Source organism: Ochotona curzoniae, unplaced genomic scaffold (genome assembly GCF_017591425.1).
Source record: "Ochotona curzoniae isolate NIBS_2020 unplaced genomic scaffold, NIBS_Ocur_1.0 patch386, whole genome shotgun sequence".
NCBI classification, from domain to species: domain Eukaryota; kingdom Metazoa; phylum Chordata; class Mammalia; order Lagomorpha; family Ochotonidae; genus Ochotona; species Ochotona curzoniae.
In genome coordinates, this window is record NW_024466957.1 from 82,103 (window position 1) to 107,072 (window position 24,970).

At 59.1% G+C, this 24,970-nt stretch overlaps 1 protein-coding gene across 2 annotated transcripts in view; it reads right to left on the bottom strand.

The window, feature by feature from the left end:
• Positions 1 to 21,057, bottom strand: part of LOC121167534 (myosin phosphatase Rho-interacting protein-like) — a 93,000-nt gene extending 71,943 nt beyond the window's left edge. The window contains exon 1 of one of the 2 annotated variants that reach the window (XM_040997004.1): positions 20,859 to 21,057. In XM_040997004.1, the coding sequence (XP_040852938.1) occupies positions 20,859 to 20,981 (123 nt within the window). In that variant the 5' untranslated portion in view covers positions 20,982 to 21,057. The remainder of the gene's footprint in view (positions 1 to 20,858) is intronic. The other variant, XM_040997005.1, reaches the window with a different exon arrangement.
• Between the last annotated feature and the right edge of the window lie 3,913 nt (positions 21,058 to 24,970).

The window sequence follows — 24,970 nt, forward strand, 5'->3', positions numbered from 1 at the left end:
TGTCTGACTGGGAGCCTGACTGGGAACCGGCTTCCTGGCCTCTGACCCAAAGGCTCTGGGGTGATGCTGTGCAGCTGGCCACACCTACCTGACCTTCCCCCAGAGCAGACAGCAGACACTGTACCCTGGGGGGGTCTCCACTGGGAGCCCAGCCCCCACCACCCCCTATGGAGCAGCACAGGGGTACTGGTCCTAGTGGACAGGCAGGGCAATGTGGGGCTCGGGGTGGAGCAGGGAAGCAGGTGCTGCCCCCTCCAAAGCAGTTACCTTGGCAAGCCCCAGGGGCAAAAGCTATAGGTGTGGCCATCTGAGGCTGCAGGCAGGCAGGCAGGCAGGCCAGGTGACAACTAAAGGACACAGGGCTTGAGGAAATGCCCTGGAGGTCCCTATGGGGATAGCCGTCCATCCCGAGTACACAACAAACTGTCCCCAGAAACGTCAGTATACACATTGCTCCTAACTTCCTGCACTTGATCTTAGCCAAAAGGCCGAGAAGCGATCCCCTTTCTGAAGACCCTCACACACTTTAAGACAGGACACCTGCAAAGGGTGGTGAATTTTATCTTACAGTTATTACAAGAAAAATACTTGGGGCCTGGCATGGTAGCCTAGTGGTTGAAGTCCTAGCCTTGCACACTCCAAGATCCCATATGGGTGCCAGTTTGTATCTCAGCTGCTCTACTTCCCATCCAGCTCCCTGCTTGTGGCCTGGGAAAGCAGTCGAGGACGGCCCAAAGCCTTGGGACCCTGCACCTGCATGGGAGACCCAGAAGAGGCTCCTGGCTCCTGGCTTTGGATCAGCTCAGCTCAGCCTTTTCGGCCACATGGGGAGATAACCTGCAGAAGATCTTGCCTCTCCTTCAATCTGGCTTTCCAATAAAAATAAATAAATCTTAAAAGGACAGTGGGAAGGACAGTGAGTTCTGCTCCCAGATGGAAACACCGGAAGGACGTCTGCCAGGGGCCCAACACATGGCTACTATTGCCAGGAAACCTCATGGAGAGGGTGCCACGGAGGTGGGGTCAGGTAGGCACTGCTCAAAGGGTGACTCGGGCCTGCAGGCAGACAGGACAGGAACTCTAGGGCATACTCCGTGGGCAGTGTGCCAGAGAGGCTCACAATCCACACAGACGAGGACATCCCCAAAAGGAAGCTGGCCTGGGGGCACTCCTGGGGACACCATGCCCCTTGAGTTCACTTCTAAGAGAACCTGCAGTCCTGCTGACTGCCCACGTGTGGGAAAGGCCTCCCAGCGGCCATCTCTCCCCCTTGGCTGGAGCCGAGTGGAGGTGCCAGAACCTCCCCGTCGGGCTGGAGGTCCACAGACAACAGGGGTGGGGGGGAGCAGCTTCCATGTCCTTCCTCCCATCTCATCCGCTTCCCGGGCGGGGTCTCTGACAGTTCCCCAGATAACCTGAAGCTCAAACTACCAGAGGAAACTGGTGGAGGAGAGCGCCTTGCCACACAGGCTATGGCCCACTGCTTGTGGTTGCACAGCCGGGCTTCGGATGGAAAGCTGGGAGCTGGCCTGCTGCTGACCCACAGGCTGAGTCGGGCTGTGAGGGCCTAAGTCATGTGACCCACAGCCCTGGGAGTCCCAGTGGAAGCACACTGCTACAGACCCCCTCACAGCTCCTGGACCAGTCCACACCTACTCGGGGCTTCGGGAGCGGCTGCCAGACACTGGCACCCACAATCTTCTGAAACAGGTGTGAGCTGCCCCCTGGGGGGAGACGCTACGGCCAGCACTTCCTAGCACTCTGGATAACTACAAACTAGGCAAGACAATGACTGCAAGGTGAGGGCAAAGCGTAGCAGCCCAGCGCCTCGGGCCCCGAGCAAGGACCTGGGACAACTTCCCTGGGCAACTCGCCTGTGTGTTCTGTGACCTCATCATGCAAGCTGGGCGCTGGGAAGGCTGGCATGACAATCAACGGGCAGAGAGCTGCTTGTTCTTGTATAAAGCCACAGAGGCCAGCCTGGCAAACAGAATACCTTAGACACCAAACACGTGCCACGGCCCAGCGCCACAGGGAGCATCTGCATCCGTTCAGAGTGGGTGCAGGGGACCACACCCAGGCCCAGGACTTCCCTCCAGCACAGCAGGATGAGGCCCCCTCCCTGTGTGTGCCAGGCCAGCGCCATCAGGCAGTGAGGAGGGGTTCCCCACCCAGGGGTCAGCAGAAGCCAGCGACTCACCCCAGGATGCAGGCGAGTAACTGGGCAATGGGCACCTTCCACTGCTGGAGCAGTACACAGCAAATGACTGGGATGACACACTGGCACAACAGCTAATCCTCTGCCCGTGGCACTGGTATCCCATGTGGGCCATGTCCCAGCTGCCCCAATTCCCATCCAGCTCCCTGCCTGCGAGCTGGGAAAGCAGCAAAGAATGACCCAATTCCTTGGGACCCTGCACCCACGTGGGAGACCCGGAAGAAGCCCCCAGGTCCTGGCTCCAGATCAGCTCAGCTCTGGCCATTTGGGGAGTGAACCAGTGAATGTAAGACCTTTCTCTCTCTGCCCTTCTCCTGTAAAACTTGCCTTTCAAATGAAAAATAAAATATCTGACGATAGGTTCAAATGACTCAGATAAACCAGCCCTCACAGATAAATCTTAAAACATTGAAAACATAGGGCCAGTGTAATGGCTCAGTGGGTTAATCCTCCATCCGCACGCGCTGAGCTCCTGTATGGTTCATGTCCCGGCTGCCCCACTTTCCCTCCAGCTCCCTGCCTGTGGCCTGGGAAAGCAGTGGAGGACGGCCCGAAGCCTCAGGACCCTGCACCCGCGTGGGAAACCCACGGGCTTGGGATCAGCTCAGCTCTGACCACTGTGGCTACTTGAGGAGTAAATCAGCGGGTGAACATCTTTTTCTGTTTCTCCTCTCCATAAACCTGCCCTTCTAATGAAAATAAACAAATATATATATTTTTTAAATCCGCTAACAGAGGAGTCAAAGGAGCTGGTGAGGCACACCACCACCGACTGATGGGGATGGAGTGTCCACACACGCGGCCAGGTGCCGGAGCACCAAGGGGACACAGGGCCCGCACACGCGGCCAGGTGCCGGAGCACCAAGGGGACACAGGGCGGGCCCGCACACGCGGCCAGGTGCCGGAGCACCAAGGGGACACAGGGCCCGCACACGCGGCCAGGTGCCGGAGCACCAAGGGGACACAGGGCCCGCACACGCGGCCAGGTGCCGGAGCACCAAGGGGACACAGGGCCCGCACACGCAGCCAGGTGCTAGAGAACTGACAGGGCACAATGAAATCATAAGGAAAATACACAAGAAACCAACAGAAAGCAGGAAAAAGACAGGAAAACGAAACTTAGCAGACTAGCACATCAATCACGTTAGTGACACAGCGTCAAAGGCTGAGACTGAGAGTAACAGAAACGCGGCCCAGCTGCACCCTCTAAGAGGCTCCCGTCAACGAGCCATCCATTCAGGTGGAAGGTCTCTGTCAGGACCAGGCACAGAGCAGCAGAGTCACTTTACTAAAAGAAAAAGTGGTGCAAAAGGGATGGTCAGAGACAGAAGCAAACCTCAGTGATTAAAAAAAAAAGGGGGGGGGGGCCTGGCGCAATGGCCTAGTGGCTAAATCCTCACTTTGCAACCAGAGATCCCATATGGGTGCCAGTTCGTGTCCCAGTTGCTCCACTTTCCGTGCTTGTGGCCTGGGAAAGCCTGGGACCCTGCACCCACATGCGAGACGTGGAGGAAACTCCGGCTTCGGATTGGCTCAGCTCTGACCCTGGGGCCACTTGGGGAATGAACCAGTGGACACAAGATCTTTCTCTGTATCTTCTTCTTTCTGTAAATCCGACCTTCCAATAAAAATAAATAAACCTCTAAAAAAATAATGAGAGGTAGCCATGACACAGCGTACCTAAACACACATGGCACAGCAGGGGAGCGCTCACGGGGTGAGACCCATGGAATCCGGAGCAGCCAATCTGGACGGGAGCTGCGACCCCCCCTCCCTCCATCACAGCGTCCCCACGGCAGCCGCTCTGATCTGCTCTCCCTCTGCCCTTCCTGCCCTTCCGCCTGCTGCCGGATGATGACGCAGCAGGCGGACTGTGCCAACACCCACACCTCGACCTTGCACCTCGCGCTCCCAGAACTGTGAGAAAGTAAACTTTTGTTCATTACAATCATGCAGTCTCGGGCATTCTGCTGCAACAACACAGAGCAACCTGGCTGGCAACCAAGCAAGGAATCCCCACCCGGGCAGCCAGCGGACACGTGCTTGTTTGCTGTGTCCTCGGGACAGCACACCTCAGTGAATAAACCAACCAACCGACAGCACGCTAAGTGTGCTAAGGCACAAGCAGGGAGTAGCTGTGTGTGTGACAGGGGCCACTGGCGCAGGGGCACAGCAGATAAAAACCCCAGCAGCCTTGGCCCATCCAGCTCCCTGCTAACGGACCTGGAAAAGCAGCAGAGGATGGCCCGAGGGCGTGGGTCCCTGCACTCAAGTGGGAGACCCCTAAGAAGCTCCTGGTTCCAGACCCTCCAACTCTCGGGAGTAAATCAACAGATGGGAGCGCATGCTGTATGGGCACTGGGTCAGGCGTGCACTTCCGACCCAGCTCCCTGCCGATGCACCCGGGAGAGATGAGCGCTTGGGTTCCTGAACCCAGGTGGGAGACGTGGATGAAGCTCCCAACTGTGGACCGGCCAAGTTCCGGCCACTGTGGCCCTCTGCGACTGAATCAGCAGATAGAAGATTCTCTGTTTCTCCCTGTCTCTCTGTAACTCTTTCAGCCTAAGTAAAATAAACCCTAAAAAAGAGAAAGTGAGGGCCCGGCATGGTAGCCTAGCAGCTAAAGTCCTTGCCTTGCACATGTCATGATTCCATATGGACGCTGGTTCTAATCCCGGTAATCCCGTTTCCCATCCAGCCCCCTGCCTGTGGCCTGGGAGAGCAGTTGAGGATGACCCAAAGCCTTAGGACCCTGCACTTATGTGGGAGAACCGGGGTAAGCTCCTGGTTCCTGGCTTTGGATGAACTCAGCTCTGGCAGTTGTGGCTGCTTGGGGAGTGAATCAATGGATGAAATATCTTCCTCTTGGTATATCTGACTTTGCAATTAAAAAGAGAAAGTGACAGTGCTAGCTGCTATGATGAGCCAGTTGTAGATGCATGTTAACTTTCATCACATGTGGGGATGTCACTGCCGCGGGCCTGTGCCCACCCTGGCAGGAGACTCCAGCAGGGCCATGGCATCCCTCAGCTTAGGCAGCCCTGCACCCCAGACTCCATTATGCCAATACAACCTCCTGCCTATGGACACACCATGTCACGGGCCTGGCCTGGAACACTGAGGCCCCAGATCAAACCCTGAATCTGCAGTATGACCCAGGACAAGACGCTGTCCATGACTCATCTCATCATCACACTTCATGTCCCACAGAGAGATCACACACACACACCTCCACACCACAGAGATCACACCACACACACACACAACAGAGATCACACACACACACCTCCACACCACAGAGAGATCACACACACACACCTCCACACCACAGAGATCACACACACACACCTCCACACCACAGAGAGATCACACACACACACCTCCACACCACAGAGATCACACACACACACCTCCACACCACAGAGATCACACCACACCACAGAGAGATCACACACACACACCTCCACACCACAGAGATCACACACACATGAGATCACACACACACAGAGATCACACCACACACACACTCCACACCACAGAGAGATCACACACACACACACACCTCACACCACACACAGCAGTCACACACAGACACACAGAGATCACAGATCACACACACACACTGTCACACAGACTCACACTTCATCATCCACACCACTCCACACAGAGAGATCACACACACACACCTCCACACCACAGAGATCAGATCTCCACACCACAGAGAGATCACACACACACACAGAGAGATCACACACACACACACACCTCCACACCACAGAGATCACACACACACACCTCCACACCACAGAGATCACACACACACACACACCTCCACACCACAGAGATCACACACACACACCTCCACACTCACACACACACAGAGATCAGAGGACAGGAGAGAGGAGAGAGAGAGATCTCTGAGGGGGAGATGGGAGGGAGGTCTCTCTCACACACACACACACACACCCTCTACACCATGGGGGAATCACAACCCCAATATATACACATATACACTTGTACACCACAGGGGTCACACCAGCCACAAACGTGGGTCACACACTGAAGAATGCCTCAAGGTCAGGATCGCCGGCCCAGGACTGACACAGGGCTCAGCACAGAGCTGCCCAAGACGCCAGGGCCATCAGTGAGGGACAGCAGCTCCGGGGCTCCTGACTCCAGGACAGGACACATGAACCCCACTGGGCTGTCACACTTAGCCCCATACCTGAGATCCGCATGCCACACGGCCCACCCCATCGAGTTTCTCCTGAGGAAAAGCCACAGGGTCCTAAGGAAGGCCCCGACGGGATCTGCAGGAGAGGCCCAGGCCGGGCCGGGCACAGACGGCCTCGCGGAGGTTGTCATGTGAGCAGGGCAGCTCGTGCCTCCCCTCCTCTGTGGTATGGGGCTCTCCCTCCTTTTTCCCAGAAGTGCTTCTGGGCAAACTCTCACAGGCACACCACGAGCAGCCTCTGTTCCTGTGGTTCATCAGCAAAGACAGAACCCTGGCCAGGCAGTGCCCTACAGCCATCTGTACGAGATGTGGAGGGCGCCACCCCCTGGGACATTCAGACCTAAGCCGGAGCTGGGCGACAGTGAGGCCATCAGCCTCCCCTGCCAGGCCCTTGCAGGGCCCATGGCCGCCAGAGAGGAATGGACAACTCTCAACTAAGCACCCCGAGGACGCATCGCAGGGAGCTGTGGGCCCAGCGACCCTCCACAGCAGGGTCAACACACACCTGTGCCCAGAGGGGCTGCTCCTGCAGGGCCCACAAGCCCTTGAAGATGAACTCTGAAGAGCTGGCCACAGGGCGCAGATGCAGCAGGGAGGAGCTGCGCTGAGCACAGCCTCCAAACAGAGCACGCAGCTCAAGGAAGGAGACGTGCAGGCAGGAAGGTGGCTGTGCAGGGGACGGCCCCTCAGCCCAACGCGCAGGCACGGTCACCACGTCTGCCTGCCATACAAGCCAATGGAGGCGCAGAGACTTCAGGTGGCCTGTCCATGGCATGTCAGCAAGTGGCGGACGCCAGATCAGAGCTGAGGCCCCCCTGCCACACCGCCTCTCCAAGCCAGCAGGGCCCTCTTGAAGGTGAGGGCGTCTTAGTTCTTCTCCAGACACCCTGCCCCGGGGTCAGGGCCCGCAAAGGGGCCCGAAGCACATCTCCTGTGACGTGTTGGCATCCACAGCCAACCGAGGAGGCTGGGGGGAAGAAGGTGCAGGTGGCAGAGCTATAGCGGGCAGAGCCATGGCCATTAACACCAGCATCCCCCACTGGAGGTAGTCCACGTCCCAGCTGTTCCACTTCCGACCCAGCCTCTCTGCTCATAACCTGGGGAAAGCTGCGGAGGATGGCCAGGGGTCTGAGCCCCTGCACCCACTTGGAGGACCCAGGGGAAACTGCGGGCTTAGACCTGACTCCAGCAGTAGTTGCTTCAGCCATCTGGGGAGCAAACCAACAGATAAAAAGATCTCTGTATGTCCTCCCTGTAACTCTTTCAATATAAATCTTGGGGGTGGGAGGGACAAGCCAACCACAGCAGAAGTGACTCCACCAGGACCGCTGGCTCCGGAAGTGAGAACACTGTGTCTGCCTCCCCTGGCCCAGCGGGAGCTCCTCCCACCTCCACCAACCCACAGCCCAAGGCCAGGGCACAGAGCTATCAGCACAGACCACAATGCCCAGAGAACATCGGAAGAAACAGAGACAAAGGCACAGAACGAGGTGGAGCTGGGAGGAAGAGCACTCCCATAGCGAGAGGCTGGGCACCAGGGGACAGCTGTAGGGGAGCAGAGGACACTGGGCACGTGGTGCACAGCCCACGAGGCCTGGTGCTCCGGAGCCACTGCTGACAGTCCCAGCTCCAGCTGGCCCAGCAGCACCCAGCCAGGACAGGGGTTCGAGGGCTGCAGCACTAGGTGACACCCCTGAGTCACTTCAGCACAGCTTCTTCTCTGCATCTGTGCACCTGACTCTGACACAGTGGGGTGGGCACCACAGGGCAGGGCCCAGCGGGTCCTACAGCCCAGGGGAACACCTAGTGGTAACTGCCCTGAGGCACAAATGTCGGCTACAAGCATACCAACCAGGGGTCAGATAGCCAGACAAGAAGATGCAAAACTAGGCAGACGTGATTAGGTCTGGACTTTCTGGAGCCGTAATTCCAAGGCCACACACTTCAAACATTCAAATGTGCAAAGCAATGGCCACAACTAATTTTAGGACATCTTTATCTCCTCTAAAGGAAATCCCATCTTGGGGATTAGTGTAGTGGTACAGTAACTGAAGCCCCCTACCTGTGATGCCAGCACCGTGTAGGAACACTGGTTCAAGTCCTGGCAGCTCCACTTCTGATCCAGCTTCCTGCTAACAGCCTGGGAAAGCAGTGGCTGGTCCCAGGACTTGGATCCCTGAACCTACATGGGAGATTTGGAAGGAGTCCTGACTCCTGGCTTCAGCCGCTCAGGATCGTGCCAAGCTGTTGAGGCCATCTGGGTAGTAAACCAGTGGTTCCGGGTCTCCTACTCTGGTAGCAGTCAGGCCATCTTCCTCTGCTTTCCCAGGCCATGAGCAGGGAGCTGGATGGGAAGTGGAGCAGCTGGGACACGAACCAGTGTCTGTATGGGATTAACCCATGATACCACAGTGCCAGCCCAGAGTTGTTTTTTTTTTTAAGATGTATTTTTATTTTAAAGATTTTTTAAAATTTTTATTGAAAATGCAGTTACAGAGGAGAGACAAAGAGAGACCTTCCTTCTGCTAATTCACTCCTGAAATGGTCGCAATGGTCAGAGCTGGGCCAATCCAAAGCCAGGAGCCGGGAGCTTCTGTCGGGTTTCCCGTTTAAGTGCAGAGGCCAAGGACCTACCTGAGCCACCCTCCACTGCTTTCCCAAGCTATACAGCAAGCAGCTGGACCAAAAGTGGAAAAGCCGAGGCTGAAACCACAAGTCCATACGGGATGCTGGCACCACAAGCAGAAGCTTAGCTACTACTCCACGGCACTGGCCCCCACTTACATTAAAAAGGCAAAACTCATGTAGGCCCAGCCTGGTCTTCCCCACACTCGCCAGCCTGAGCAGTGGAGTCCCCACTACTCCCCTATCAGGTTCACCTCCCCAACCCAGTTCCACATGTACTGGTGGATGTAGCGGTACAGTCTGGCATGGCCCATCTCACCTCGGCATTTGCCAGCAGATGCTGCAGCCCAGCTGGGTCTGCCCCCATTCCACCTCACGCTGGCTACAGCTGCCACCCAACCAGGCACAGTCAGCCCCCAGGCCCAGGCCTATTGTGAACCAGGTTGGGGGAAGAGCCAGGCTGGGCCAACCGACTATCCACTGGTGCAAGCATGACCCAGAACAAGGGCAGGGGTGTTGGGCTTTGCTGCAGCATCAGCTGGTAAGTGCTGGGACTGGGGGCAAGTGCTGTCGAGCTAGACTGCAGAACCACCTGGAGAGTGCAAGATCCAGGGCTGGGAGTGGGGCCAGTGGGGAGGCGGTGGGCACCTCTCTGATAGGCTGCAGCTCCCATGAGTGAACACGAAAACCAGCACTGGGGGCAGGCCTGGCTGGACAGTGACACCCGCTGGCATGAGTGTGTGCTGGAGTGGAGTCAGCTGGCGTGTTCCACAATGGGGAACCTGGAATGGCATCGGGTGGCAGTCCCCCATCCCTGGGTAACGCGGCAGCTGGGAGGCTGGGCGTGGCTTCTCTGGTACCCCCTCCCCCCACATACAAGTAGAAAAAGAAAATGTGTAAACAATGGTCTCACCCACCATCCCCTGATCCTCCACCCTTTCCACCCTGATCAACTATGTAAATATCATCACAAATAATAAAAACAATAATTAAAAAATAAAAGGCACAACTCAATCCAGGCTTCCTACGTGAGTGGCAGGTGCCCACTTACTTAAGCCATTGCCCACTGTCTCCCAGGGTGTGCCTCAGCAGGAAGCTGGACAGAGGCAGAGCGGGCACTGAATCCCAGGCAACCACCTCTCTGAACCACCACGGTCAAGAGCTGTCCCAAAGATCACAGAGTCTGCAGGGGTCAAGTGGCACCACACACTAACCTCAACCCTGCAGCACCAGTGTCCCTTATGAGAGCTGGTTCTAGTCCCAGCTGTTCCACTTCCAATCCAGCTCTTTGCTTATGGCCTGGGAAAGCAACAGAGGACGGCTCAAGTCCTTAGGCCCCGGCACCCAAACCAAGCCCGTCTCCCGATTCCTACTGAGCGTCCTCACGGCACTCCCTTAAAAGGTAAACCCCCCAGCCCAGATCTGCTCTGCACAGACTGTGTGAACATGAAACGGGCTCCAGACCACAAGCACAGAGGAAAACGCCTCACCAGCCTCGGCCTGGCCAAGGCTGCAGGGGAGCCCCACCATGGGCCTCCACAAGCACAAGGCACCCCTGGACTGGGGCGGGTGTAGGGAGGACAGCAGCCTCCAAGCACACGCTGTGTCTCTTACTCCCTGGAATAAGGCAACTGTTCCCCTCCTGCAGGGTAAGGCTGGCCTTGCTTGCCTGGGCCTCAGCTGTGGCCCCTGGGAGCTACATGGGGAGACCTCCGGGAGAAGGGACACCAGCCATAGGCTCCCTGGGGACACTCTGACAGGACCATCAAAGTTTGATTTTGCAAGTTAGGCTGCAGGTTTAGGAAAATTCATTTTATGATTTAATTTACATTAGACTTATACTGCAGGTACATGCTCTCTATATATATTAAACATTTCATCCCACTGAAACCTTTAATGCAAATATCACAGTAAATCGGCATTTTTTTACACTGTGAATACCCCAGGCTGCTGAAGGGCAAGGAGCAGCAGGTGGTTCCATGGCCGGGGCCAGTTCTCTTGGCCTTCAACATTACAACTTTGACCAAACGTGAGGTGCAGCTCCAGTGTAAGCTTCAAGGGGGACAGAGAGTGCTCGTTCAGAAGCTGGTAGGGAAGCAACCAACAAGACAGAGAAAGCCTTTTCCCTGACCCACCCCAAGCCCCCTGGGTCAGCAGCTCCTGGACACTGCCACTCCCTACAGTCAGCTGTCCACGCCACGGCCTCCTCTGACCACATTCAAGCCTTGGCTCATCTCCTCCTCCTCGGGAGCTCAGGAGACCCCAAAGCACCAGCGTGGCCCCTGCACTTGCGAGCCCCAGGGTGTAATCCATGCCCCCAGATTTCCATGCTGGGCTCCTCTGGGTGAGGAGGGCAGGGCTGTGGGCAGCTCTGACAGGGTCTCCCAGGCCTGTATTCTCGCACCTGACCATGCAGGGCCCACAGTAGGCCTGGCACACAGCAACAACCCCACCCCGGTTTCCCCCCCCAAAAGCAGAGGCAACAGGTCTTGCAGCAAAACCCTGGATACAGCAGGCACAGCTGCACTGCTCGCAACAGACAGCAGCAATGACCCCCTGGCCAAACAACCAAGGCCTGGGCACACGTCAGACTCCGCACAGCTGGATTCCTGCCAGGCTACTAGGTGCACCAACAGGCGGGCAGGTGTGTGACTGCTCACCGCTCAACTGTCCAGAAACGGCACTGGCAACGGTGCTGCACACAACTGAACCATGCCCTTGAACGTGGCTGGCTGTAAGACAGCATTCCACCTCCAAACGGAGAAAGAAAACCCAGCCCAGCTCGCTGCAGGGCTGCCACGCATTCTCAGTCCTCCTGCTCACGCCCCACCCCAGTATCTGCCCTGGGCTCCTCCCAGGACCCCAGGGCTGGAGGAGTGGGTGGCACTTCTAAAAGCTGCTTCCCTGTTTGGCCTGACAAGGCGCCCGTGGCCACGGGATTTTTGGAACATGACGCCATCGTGGGAAAGGCAAGAATGCTGGCAGGCGTGCACATAGGGCCAATCTGTGGGCGACAACTTTGCAGGAAGTCATTGGCAGCCTGGGGGAGGCCGCCCTTCCAGTGAAGGGGCAGGTAGGATAGGCAGTGGGCCAGGCAGGAGGCAGGAGGCAAGAGACAGGAAGGCTAAACCAGGGCAGCTCCACCCATCCCAGCACGCGCCCTTCCCTAGGCAGCCCTGCTCCTGGCCACGGTACCCACAGAGCAAACACTCAGAACGCCTGGCCAACCCTCCCAGGTCAGTGCGGGGCCCAGGGCAAGAAGGCCTTGAGGCTTCCGCCTGGCTCTGCCACTTACGGTGATGCCTCTCCCCACCCCATCTCCGTGTCTGTACTTCCATGGTGCCCAGTCCCAAGTGAGCCGCTGACAGGCATGGCAGCTGGCCCTGCCATTTCACCAGGACCCCCAGCACCTGTGGCTCAGGAGGAGGTCGTCTGGGTGGCCAGGCAGCCCCCGTCCTCCTCACTACACCTGCCCGTCAGAAGCGCCAGACCACAGGCTCTGCGCATCAAGGCTCCCTCACACGGGCCCAGGCCTCAGCAAGGGTGCCACGTTGCCACGCCGACCGGAGGACAGGCCTGCCCCGAGAACTGGACTCCAGGCTGTGAGCCCCACCTCGGCCATGGTTCCGGCCCCCAGGGCGGCTGCTCTGGAAGAGCAGCAGGTCAAGCATGGCTTCTCTCAGCCCTCTCCAGTCTTGTCAGTAGTCAGGCACCCACTTCGCTGCAGAGGGATGTCCAAACTCAGGACCTGCATGACCCTTGCCTCCCACACTCCACTTCCCCTCCCAAAAAGCACCCATCAAGCCAGTGTAGTGTGTACACTCACGTGTTCTGGAAATCCAACTCTCCCCATTTAGCCACCTGCGGCTCTCCCAGTCCTCCCTGAGCCCGGTGAGGGAGGGAAAGCTGGCAGTCTGGCCTGTTGGGGGTTCTGATTGGGCGGGCAGGGGCAAAGGCCTAGGGGAGAGGCAGCGCCTTTCCTGGGCCCATTTCTGGGGGCTAAGATCTCCCTCCCATCATTTGTTCAGCTCCAGGAAGGACGCAGCAGGGGTCCCAGAACACGTCTACCCAGGGCAGGACGAGCAGCCCACCTGTGAGTGACAGCCACTTCAGGCAGGGCCTGAGACCCACATGCAGCTCCACCAGGCGCGGGCCCGAGGGTTCGCTGCATGCCCCACAGATACCACAGCCTCGGGGTCAGCATCACCACTGCCCCGCCCAGGCCTTCTGCTCTGCATCATGTGCCCAGGCAGCCTGTACAAACAGCCTGGCTGAGGACCCGAGCACGAGGAAGAGCCTGCCCTTCCGTCCCCTCCCTCACCTGCAGCAGGGAACAAGCGAGGCTGTCCCGTTTCTAGGTCACAGTCACACGGCTGCCCAGGCCTGCCAGGGAGGGTCTGGGTGTGGCACCAGGACTCAGGCGACCTGGGGACCCACTGCGCCCACCATGGCTCTGCAGAAACAGCATGTGCATGGTGCTGTGGATCCTCACGGTGCTAAGCTGGTGTTTCAGATGCCACCGAGATCAAGGACACGGCTATTTTCTGACTCTGAATTCCTCTTTCAGGGGGAAAAGAAATTCGTGCTTCCAGGGCAGGGCTATGCCCAAGGTGTGGCTCCTGTACCGGGCCAGTGGCCGCCTGCAGGACACAGGCAGGGACCCCAAGGCTAAGAGGCGGCGAGGACCTGCACAGCCACACCCACTACCCATGCGTGTACCCCACCGCACACACACCCTAGACCTGGGGAAGCCCAGGCAGGGGCTAGAGCTGTCCCCACAGCACGGGCTGGCACTCAGCAGCTCCAAGGGGGCTAGGCAGCACCTGGAACCCCCCGCAGGCCTTCCGGGGACCTGTAGGCTGCTGCACCAGCTGGGGTCTCACCCCACTCACTGCTTTCCAGGTTGGAGTAGGGCCCACACAAAATCAGCCCCAAGTTCTCAAATCAAATGGTCTTGTCATGCAGTGGCAAAGAACAAGTTCCACACCACGCCCAAGCGCTCAGAGGCCTCGGCGGGCTGCCCAGGCCAGTGCGGGGCCACGGGGCTCATGGCTGACTCCGCGGGGAGGCTGGGAGGCCAGCAGGCCTGCCTGCCCAGCTCCCTCGCTGGGCCCCTGACCCTGGCAGGCCACGGCCACCACCTTGGGCCCCCAGGCAGGAAGGAGCAGGAAGGGTTACAGGCTCCGGGCAATGACTAGTCTATGGTTTCACGTGAACTAGGATGACCTTGCCTGAGAAAACCAGAGAGTGGTTTGGAAGATTCCAGACTCTGTCTCCAGAGGCAAAAATACCAGCTAGCCACCTCCTGGGCCCTGGCCCCCAAGGCAGTGACAATGCTATGGAGGCAGTGAGGCAGGCGTCCATAGCTCCATCCCGGGGCAGCTGCGAAACTGCCTGCAATGCTAACTCTAGGGCAGAGAGTCCCCAGAGCCGGCACGGGGGCCCTCGCTGGAGGGCAGCTCGCAGTCCAGGAGGCCAGCCCCACACTGGGAACCAGCTTCCAGGGCATAGCAGCCTTGCCCACGTCACTCGCTCCCAGAAGAGCAGCCGACAGTCCTGCCCACTCCATGGCCCTCTCCTACAGGGCAGGCTGCATCCTCTCCTCACCCAGGACAACTGGGCAGCTTGGGGACAACTGACAGCTCTGTGTTCCTGGAGTCCCTAGAGAAGACCATGGCCAGGAACACACCAGAGCAGACCACGTCAGCTGCTCCCCAGCCTCAGGCCCACGGATGGGAGGGGGCGAGCAGGGATCAAAGCCCCAAACACCAAGAGATAGGATGGAGCCTGGCGCGCTGGCCTAGTGGCTAAAATTCTCACCTTGAATGCACCGGGATCCCATACGGGCGCAGGTTCTAACCTCGGCAGCTCCCCTTCCCATCCAGCTCCCTGCCTGTGGCCTGGGAAAGCAGCAGATGGCCCAAAGCCTTGGGACCCTGCACCCTGAACCCAGGGAGACCTGGAAGAGGCTCAGCCCCAGCCCTGGCAGTTACAGTCATTTGAATCATGAACCATTGGATAGAAGAGATCTCTTTCTCACTCCACCTTTCAAATAAAAATAGTAAATTAAAAAAAAGGGGGGGGGGCAAAAGCATCAAGGTCTCGGTGGAGCAGGTTCACCCGGGGCCCCAGCAGGAGCAGCACCTGAGCCCTGTGATGACAGCAGCATGAGTTCAGGAGCAGAGGTGCGAGGCTGCCCCACGCTGCAGGACCCAGGCTAGCTGGGGGTGGGCATGCCAGTCACGCAGTGGCCACAGGACCTTGTGGACGTGTCCAAACACTGCATGCCCACAAGGTGCCCATCACACTATGTGCGGAATGGACAGCATTTCAGAGATCTCAGGGTGAACAGGGCAGAATTAACTCCTAATGTGGCAACTCCAAAATTTAACATATTTCTACATGGCTTCTAACACATTCTACTGGACAGAGCCGGCCTATCTCTAGCTGGCAAGCTCTGCCACCATCTACTATGTTTTTTTTATAAAGATTTATTTATTCTTATTGGAAAATCAGGTATACAAAAAGGAGGAGACAGGAAGATCTTCCATTCGATGATTCACTCCCCAAGCGGCCACAACGGCCAGAACTGAGCCAATCCAAGGCCAGGATCCAGGAGCTTCTTCCAGGTCTCCCACATGGGTGCAGGGTCCCAAGGCTTTGGGCCGTCCTCCACTGCTTTCCCAGGCCACAAGCAGGGAGCTGGATGGGAAGCAGGACTGCCAGGATTAGAACCAATGCCCATATGGGATCCCAGCACATGTAAGGCAAGGACTTTAGCCGCTACACTATCGCGCCAGGCCCTCATCCATTATTTTTAAGGCTTGAACACCAAGAATGGCTCTTACATTTTTAAATGGTTACAGTAAATACCTACTTCAACTTCCCTATTTTTCCTACTGGCCGGCAAAACCTCAAATATCTGAATTTACTATCTGGCCCTTAAAGAAAAAATTTCCCTGAGCCAGCATTGTGGTGTAGCCGGTCAGGCCGCAGCCTGCAGCACCCGCACCCCATAGGGGCACTGTGAGCTAGCACTGTGGTGTAGCCGGTCAGGCCGCAGCCTGCAGCACCCGCACCCCATAGGGGCACTGCTTGGAGCCAGCACTGTGGTGTAGCCGGTCAGGCCGCAGCCTGCAGCACCCGCACCCCATAGGGGCACTGCTTGGAGCCAGCACTGTGGTGTAGCCGGTCAGGCCGCAGCCTGCAGCACCCGCACCCCACAGGGGCACTGCTTGGAGTCTTGCCTGCTCTGCTTCCTATGCAGCTTCCCCATGAACCGTTCCCTGCTGATGCGCCCGGGAAAGCAGCAGAGGATGGCCCAAGCATCTGGGCCCCTGCACCCACATGGGGAGACCCAGGGGAAGCCCCTGGCTTTGGCCTGGCCCAGCCCTGTTATGGCCATTTGGGGAGTGAACCTAGGAATGCAAGACCTGTCTCTGCCTCTGTGGACTCCAAAAATTAGACACTCACCCTAGGTGGTATGAGGGGCAGGGACAGGCCCAGGGAGAGAGTGGGGTGTGTGTGTGTCTCATTCTTGCACATTTTTTTAAATTAAACTAAAATTCACCATTTTAAAGTGAGCAATGCGGTGGTGTTTCATAAACTGCACCCTGTTGCATAACCAGCACTTCTATTCAGTTCCACAACGTCTCACCACTCACCCCCGAAGCCGAATTAACGGCCCCTCCGTGGTCACTCCTCATCACTCCCCTCAGCCCTGGCAGCCACTCCTCCCCCTGGCGAGGGTGGGAACCCGTCCATCCTGCACGTTCCCATGATGCAACCGTGCACCGTGGGCCTGCCCAGTCCTCCCGCTGCATGTTCCAGGGACGCCCACGGCCGGGCAGGGCACGTGCCTTTAGAACTGAGCCTTTGCCCACAGCCGGGACACTCCGCCACTGCTCCTCAGCTCCCACGCCCGGGGCAGCACGGATACACTGTACCTTGGCAGCCTCCCCCAGCCTTCCGGGAGCAGGACCGGAAACACCGGCTCACCTCTTCAGAAACCAAGGCGCTCGAGCTGGCCTCCCCAGCAGCACTGCCGGGGAGGGTCCACACCTCTGCCTTCCCCACCACTGGCCACACTGCACCTTTCTGAATTCTAGACCCTCCGCGGGCAAGAAGCAGCCCCTCACTGTGGTCCCAACACACACCTCCCTGGCAACTGACGCTGTCAGCACCCCCTCACATGCTCCTTGGACCATGGCACACAGTCCCCAGGCCACACCCACGTTCCAAAGCTTCTGATGAATGGTGGGCACACACTCCCCGCTGCTTCTGAGATCAACACTGAGGCAAAATAATAAAGTCCAGGGGGTGCTCTGGCACTCCCCAAGTCACCGGAACAAAGAGAAACCAGACCCTGTGCCAGCCCGGCCAGCGGCTGAGAGCCTGGGGGAGACGGGACAGCCCTCACACCAGGTGAGGAAACGGGGCTCCCCACGGTGGGGGTGAGGCCGGGCAGCGCTCCAGACCCCCCTCCCAGGCTGCCCGAGAGACTGTACCCACTGCCACAACCCACGGCGCTCCCACAGACGGACTCCTGCCCCACTCAGCCCCCAGCCCCTGCCGAGCTCCCATCACTGACCCTCTGCCACCCCCACCTGGGCTTCCCGACAACGCCCAGGCCGCTCAGCAGCATGGACCGTGGGAGGGCCAATCCACAACCCACCTGGCCCGCTGCCGACGGCCTCTGCTAGGTAGGGCTTTGCTAGGAATTCCCTGCCGGAGGAACCGATGTGAGCGACTCAAGAGCTGAGCACCAGCAGACAGAAAGATGGAGCAAAGTAGGAGAGGAGGCCTCCCTCTCACACATGGGGTCTCGACAAGAAAGGAAAACCGAGAGGAAGCCGCACTTGCCCACGGACCTGCCAGAGGACAAACAGCAGCACACCAAGGTGAAGGCTAGGGCACACACCTGCCAGGGCACGACACGTGTGGCTGCTGCCCGTGAGAGCAGGCGACCCAACAGGGTCACCGAGGCACCGAGGGGGTCTCACCTGCCCCACGGGAAGCTTGTGAGGCGGGGTACCCCAAGGGAGACATACAAACAAACGCTCATCGTGTAACTATAAAAAGAACCCTAGCCTTCCCGGTCACTGGGGAAATGATTAAAGAATTAAATCATCTGATAGCATCCAGTCCTGGAAATGTCACAACACGGCCTTTTTTGGAAGGCAGTTCGGTGGTATCCATAAAAAGGAGGAAAAAAAAAAAAAAACAGCACTGTGCGAGCTGTCAACCCAGCCATTCTATTTCGAGGTATCTGCCCCAGAGAAAAGCTCACATCTGTACATACATGCACCCCCAAAGGTATTTATGAAGCTCTTGCCCCAGGCATTCTCTGCAGGGCAGCCAGACCCGATGCGGGGTCTTGGCGCACACAGCTAAGGGACATGCATGCCCTGCCCAAGGACCGGGTGTACTGCCCGTGACACCACCATGAGACCAACACCTGGCGCGTGGGGAAGCCCCAAAAAAACGCACTCACGCAGCGCAGGTGAGAACGGCTGTGCCGTGGGCTGGGGTCCCAGCGCAAAGGAACAGGCAATGAATGGCCACTCGGTAGCCCAGCTCACGGCGAGGACCGGGGGCCGAGAAGGTGCCAGCTAGCTCGTGGCACCTTCTGCGACACAGCCATCCTCCCAGCGGGCTCCAGGGGACGGCTGCCGCAGACCCTGAACGGGAGCGGGGCGGAGCGTGGTGGCTTCAGGCTCCTGGCTCGGTGCCCCGCGCCCAGCCAGGCACTTCCCTTCTTTGGGGCTGCCGCCTTCCCACCGGCTAAAAGGAAGTGGTTAGGTTAGCTGACCTCGGAAGCCCCTTCCAGGTCTGAGACCACAACAGAGCCCCAGAAGAGGTTCCTGGAGCTCTCCGTGGGGAAGACAAGCATGCCAAGCCCACAGCTCAGGACGCAAGATGCCACACGGAGCAACAGCAGAAGCGCCCCACTGCCTGGGCTGGCCAAGAGGACGCTGGCCGGCCCTGATGCATTTCCCAGCTTCGAGGCAGGGCAGGGAGGGGCGGCAGGAAGCAGGGGCTCGGGGGAGACTGATGAGAAGCAATTGGCTGGGTTTCCTAACACAGCCAGAAGGATGAGAGCTCCAGGCTGGGGGAGGGCCGGATGCAGGGCGCTGGCAGCAGGCCGTGTCTCCCTTCTCTCTCCCAAAGATCCCAGGAGGCACAAGGCTGGGCTAATCTCTCCCAGCACAAACAGCCCCCACCCCCCCACCCCCACATTAGTTCAAGAAACTGCCAGTCCTGTTGTGCCCTGCAGGTCTTGGGCCTGTTTGAAAAACCACTGTGAAAACCCGCCTCCCACCCCCTTTGAATCCAATTAATAATCAACAGATTTCCTTAACAGATTCAACTCGAACAGTGTCTGCTCCGACCTCCTTAAAGCCTAGGAATCAGAGAACAGCCCGATGAGGTGTAAATTCCAATCTGCCAATTCAGGGGGGCTGCGGGGTGGGATGGTAGCAGAGACAGACCCATCCTTGCCAAGCCTCCAGGCTCCTGAACTCAGCGTTGACACCCCGGAGGGGCGGTGGGGTGGGTAGGTTTTGTTTGTTAAATTGTTAAAGAGAAAAAGTTGAATAAGCTGTCAGGCCTCGATTTTCACACAACCAGCCGGTGGGGAAGCAAGGCCAGCCACCTGGATCTGCGTTCCAACTCAGAGAGGTATGGGACCTGCTCAAGGTCACACAGCCCAAGGAGAAGGCCAAGGCCGGAGGCAGAGAACACCCCATCCCCACAGGTGGGGTTGGGGTGAGGGGGCACCGAGCTTTCTTCTCTTCCCCACGGTGCCCTGGCACTCTGCAGGAGGCCCACCCTTCCACGCTGATGCCCTCCCCAGGCGCGGTGACCCCTGGGGGGCTGGGGTGGGCTCTGGGAAATCAGCCTCTGCAGACGGGCAGCGGGGGGGGCCCAAGCCATGCCAACGCCTGCCATGCCAGCCGGCCAGCCCACTCGGGCCAAACCCTGCAAGTGCGCACCTCGGTGGCATTCCAAACAGCCAGGCGGGGGCACTTGAAAGCCGCGCTTCTGCGAAAGCTGCTGTGCCTACAACTAGGTCACACGAGCCCGGGAGTGCTGGCCGCCTCTCTCTCTCCCTGCCCGCGTCACGGGGGTGGGGGGCCAGGAGGGTGCAACCCCAGGCCAGGCCGAGGGGGCCCCAGGGCGGGGCTCCTATGTTTTCAGCACGCCTCGGCTGCAGCCTGGGAGCCCTGTGCTGACAGCTAGCTAGGGCCGGCTGATCGAAGCCCCCCACCTCCAGCTCGGGCGTGGGGGGGGGGGGCTGCACTTCCAGACCCTGACCCTGACCGGGAACACCCTGCTCCCTCCTCGGGGGTCCTGGCCGGAGACCAAGGGGCGCTGTGGCCCCAGCAAACTAATCTTAGCGGGAGTCCGGGGTTCTAGCATCGGAACCCATCTCTGCCTTCCCTCTTGCCCCAACCCCGGCGGCTTTGTCTCCCAGGAAGAGAGAAACCAGGCATGATTGAGTCATCCCCGCCCCCCAAAAAAGGGAAAAAAAAAAAAAAGGGCATGAATCACCCAGCGGGGCTATGGGAACGGGAAAGGATGTTATTTTCCCTTTGTCCCGGCTCCGTCGGTCCACTTTCCGCCCCCTCCCCCAGCACTCGCCCAACATCCCGCCCCGCTCCATTTTTAGGTCGGCTCCCTCCGCCCCGCGCCCGGCGGCCTCCCCGCGCGCACACAAACACGCACACACAAACACGCACACACAAACACACACACGCCCCGGGGTCCGGCCGCTCGCACCTGCGTCAGGTCCTCGTCGTTGAGTAGGTGCGACTCGCGCGGCTTGAAGCAGTTCTGACACTTGCTCTTGTTAAAGATGTTGGCCTGGAATTTCCTGCACGGGTTCTCCTTGGCGGCCGACATGGTGGGCGGCGAGAGCCGCGGGCGGCGCGCGCGCTCTCTCCTGGGTCAGCTCGGCCACCCGCGCCGCATGCCCCGCCGCTCTCCGCCGCCGCAGGCCTCGGCCCCGCCGCACGCGCGAGGCTCCCCGCCGCCGCCGCCCGGGCCTCACAGCGCGCGCGCCGCCCCGCGCCGGCCCGCACCGCCACCGCCGCCGCCGCCGCCCCCGACGCCGCCGCCCCCGACGCCGCGCGGCCGCCGCGGGCCCATGGACGCGGCCTTCAGGCCCCGCTGCCTCCCGCCGCGGCCGCCCTCCCCGCGACGCCCAGGCGCGCCGGGTCGCCGCCGTGCGCGCCGCCCCCCTAGCCCGACTCTCGGAGCGCCCCGGACGCCCGCGGCCGCCGCGACTCTGACGAGAAGCCGAGCGCCTCACGCAGCCCGGGCGGGGCGGGCGGACGCGGGCGGCGCGGCGGGGCGGGCGGCCGAGGCCTCCCCCACCCCGGGCGGCGTGGGGCGGAGCCGCGCCGGCGCGATCGGCAGCCCGCCGGGCCAATGGGCGCCGCGCGCTGCCGCTAACAAAGGAAGGCCTGGGCCAATGGGCGCCGGGGGGCCGGGCTCCGAGGGCGGCGGCGGCGGCGGCGGCGGCGCGCACGGGGAGCCGGGCGGGCGGAGGGGAGGAGCGGGCATGGACGAGAGGGAGAAGGCGGAGAGGACCGGAGATGGGGCCGGACGGCCAGGCTGGGTGGGCTGCCGACCGGGATCGGGCCTGCGGCGGCGGGCCTGACAGCTGCGGGCCGCGGAGCCGAGCGAGGCCTGGCCTTGGCGAAGGCTCGCGCGGGGCTTCCAGTGCGCGAGGCCTCGCCGTCTTTGGGCACCGTCCTGCTTGGGCTCAGCCTCGGGCCGTGGCCATCCAACTCAGCCCTGAGAAAACTGGAGGTGCAGAGAGAGAGAGAGAGAGAGAACCCAGGGCTGGCCACGAGAGGCCTGGAGGAGCTGCTGAGCCCCACAGCGGGCGTGTCCGGGTCAGGGCCCGAGCGTGGCGTTTTCCCTCGGGTAACCCCGGGGTCGCTCTGCTCTCTGCTAAGGAAGCCGTGGCTGTGGCTCCTGTCACACGCCTCCACGCCGAGGGGCTGTCAGAGGCTGCGGGAGCTCGGCCAGGCAGGAGGAGGAGGAGGGTGACAGGAGTGCATGAGGCCTTCGGGTTTCCAGCACAAAGCAAGCACACCAGGGCTTCCAGAGGAGCGAGCCGTCGGGGAGGGAGCGAGGTGACATTGAAAGCCAGCCACTCCGGGGTCACGGGGGGAGGTCTCCGGGTGGATGAGCTGCGTACTTTTCCACTGACGGTCCCTCGGCGGCCTGGCTGTCCCATGGAGGCGAGTTTCCACTTAAGTGTGGGAAAGTAGGGAACCCTGGGAAGGCCTCGGAGGGCGCCTTGGGGCTAGGCTGGGGTGGGATGCGCTGCCTGGCCATGCCATGTGGGGGGCTTTGGGCAAGTCTTGCACCTGGGCCCACCTCCCTCCTCCACAAAAAGCTTGAGTTTGTTCTGAGCCCGGAGTGGGCCTTCGCATCCAGAGGACGGGATGTTTACTATTCTGGCAAGTTCTCTGGTGGGTTTTATCTTTTCTTCGTTCCCAAATCCAAGGAGGGGGAGGGAAGAGCAAGGCTTGACCAATCTTTGCTGGAAGACCCAGAAGCAGCTACTGCCAGTCGGTGGCCTCTGGGGAGGGGAGCTGGGTGATTGCGAGGTGACCTAGTTTTAATTTTCTTTGTAAGCCCTTTTGTTCCTGCACCGTGTATGCGTGTGGATGACTCTCCTTTGAAAAATGAGTCCCACCCCTACTTCCAGGAGAAGGACACCTACCCCAGGACACTGCAGGTCATCCACGTCCTGCAACTAGACCCAGGGCCAGAGGGGGTCCTCCGGGGCTGGACAACAGCTGTCAGAGCTCACATCCAAACAAGCCAGCGGACACACAGTTGGAGGCCAGCTGCGGTGTTTTGGGGGACAGTAGTTTCAGGGCAGGCTCCCAGAGAGGCTGTGTGTCTGGAGTGTGACCTGGCTCAGGCCCTTAACCCAAAGGGGTGCCAGGGTCAGCTAGGGGAGCTGGGAGTGGCCAGCCCTGCTGGGAGGGGTGGCTAAATAATAGGGGAGGGTCCCAGCTCTACCCTGCCACCCCCCCCCCAGGCATAGTGGAAGGTGTATTTTCATCTCTGTTGTGCAGAACACACACTCAGACACACCACTCACACACTAGCTCACACCGCTCACACATACCTACCTGCTCACACACACCATTCACACTCTGACGTGCTGTCACACACACGGTGGTTGGAACACACCAGGAATTTCTGTGGTCCCAGTGTGTGTGCTGTCAGCTGCATGGCCGTGGGGAAGCATTAACTTCGTTAGTTTCCCCCCCCCCCCCCCCCCGTGGAGTGCTTCCTGTGGGGCTGTGGGGCTGTAGGAATCGGAGGAGGCAGAAGGCCAAGCAGGAGTGACTAGGAAAGGAGGCCTGGCAGAATGCAGGGTGTAGGGGCTTGAACCGGAGCAGGGGTCTGGAGGGCTGTGGCAGGGAGGAGAGAGGAGCCGGGCTGACACAGCCTGTGAGTTAGCCAGACGGCCGGGCCGGGTTCTGCTCTATTTAGGTGGGTTACTATGTGCCTAGTTTGGCCCAAGTGTTCAGGGGAGCCCAGTCTGTACCCCAAGATCTCCTTCACCACAGTGTAAAATCCCTAGGATCCCTCTCCAGGGGCCTAGAGCAGTAGCTGGCATGCGATTCCCCAGGGCTCAATGCAGACATGAAAAGAACCATGAGGTTGTGTGTGTGATTTACTCACTGGAGCCTGCGTGGTGACACAGTAGGCTAATCCTATGCCTGGTGGCGCCGGAATCCCTTATGGGTACTAGTTGGAGTCGCAGCTGCCCCACTTCCCATCCAGCTCCCTGCTTGTAGCCTAGGAAAGCAGTTGAGGATGGCGCAAAGCCTTGGGACCTGCACCCACGTGGGAGACTCAGAAGGAGCTCCTGGCTTCGGACTGGCTCAACTCTAGCCATTACGGCCATTTGGGGAGTGAACCAGCAGATGGAAGACTTTCTTCTCTGTAAAATCCACATTTCAAACAAAAGTAAATAAACCTTTTTGTTATTTATTTTTCTTAGAAAGGCAGATTGATGGAGAGAAAGAGATAAAGAGAGAAAAATTTCCATCCGCTGGTTTCCGCAGACGCCCTGGAAACAGCCGTTGCTGAGTGAATCTAAACCCAGGAACCTAGAGCTTCTTCTGGATCTCCCACATGAGTGCAGGGTCCCAAGGCCTTGGATCATCCTCGACTGTTTTTCCAGGCCTCAAGCAAGGAGCTGGATGGGAAGTGGAGCTGCCGGGACATGAACCAACAAACACATGGGATGCCAGAACATTCAAGGGAAAGATTGAGCCATTGAGCCATTGTGCCAGGGCCAAAAGTAAATAAATCTTTTTTAAAAATTGTTTGCGGAAATGTGTACATGCAGATGGGGTGACCCCTGCAGTAAACAAATGCACGAGCAAATGGGAAAAGGCTTCTGGGGTGGGCTCTAGCTCAGACAGGCTTGCTCCTGGGGCCCTGCCTGCCACACTGAGAAACCCCTGCATTTGGGGCAGCAAATTTCATACACTCACACACATACACACACACAACCATTGCTTGCACCTTTAATGCAAAATAATCACCATCAGTTAATGTTGTCCCCTTTTCATCTGATGTTTAACTATTTAAAAGGCAATGCAACAAAGAACGAGATCTTCTACCTTCTGGTTCACTCCCCAAATGGCCACAACGGCCGGAGCTGAGCGGATCAGGAGCTTCTTTCCAGTCTCCTGCACAGGTGGCAAGGAATGCAAGCACCTGGGCCATCCTCAGCTGCCTTTCCTGGCTCATTAGCAGGATGGGAAGTGGAGCAGCAGGGATGTGGGATACCAGCATGGCCAGCACTGGCGTCCCAACATTGACTCCAGTCTTGTGTATCCTTGAGC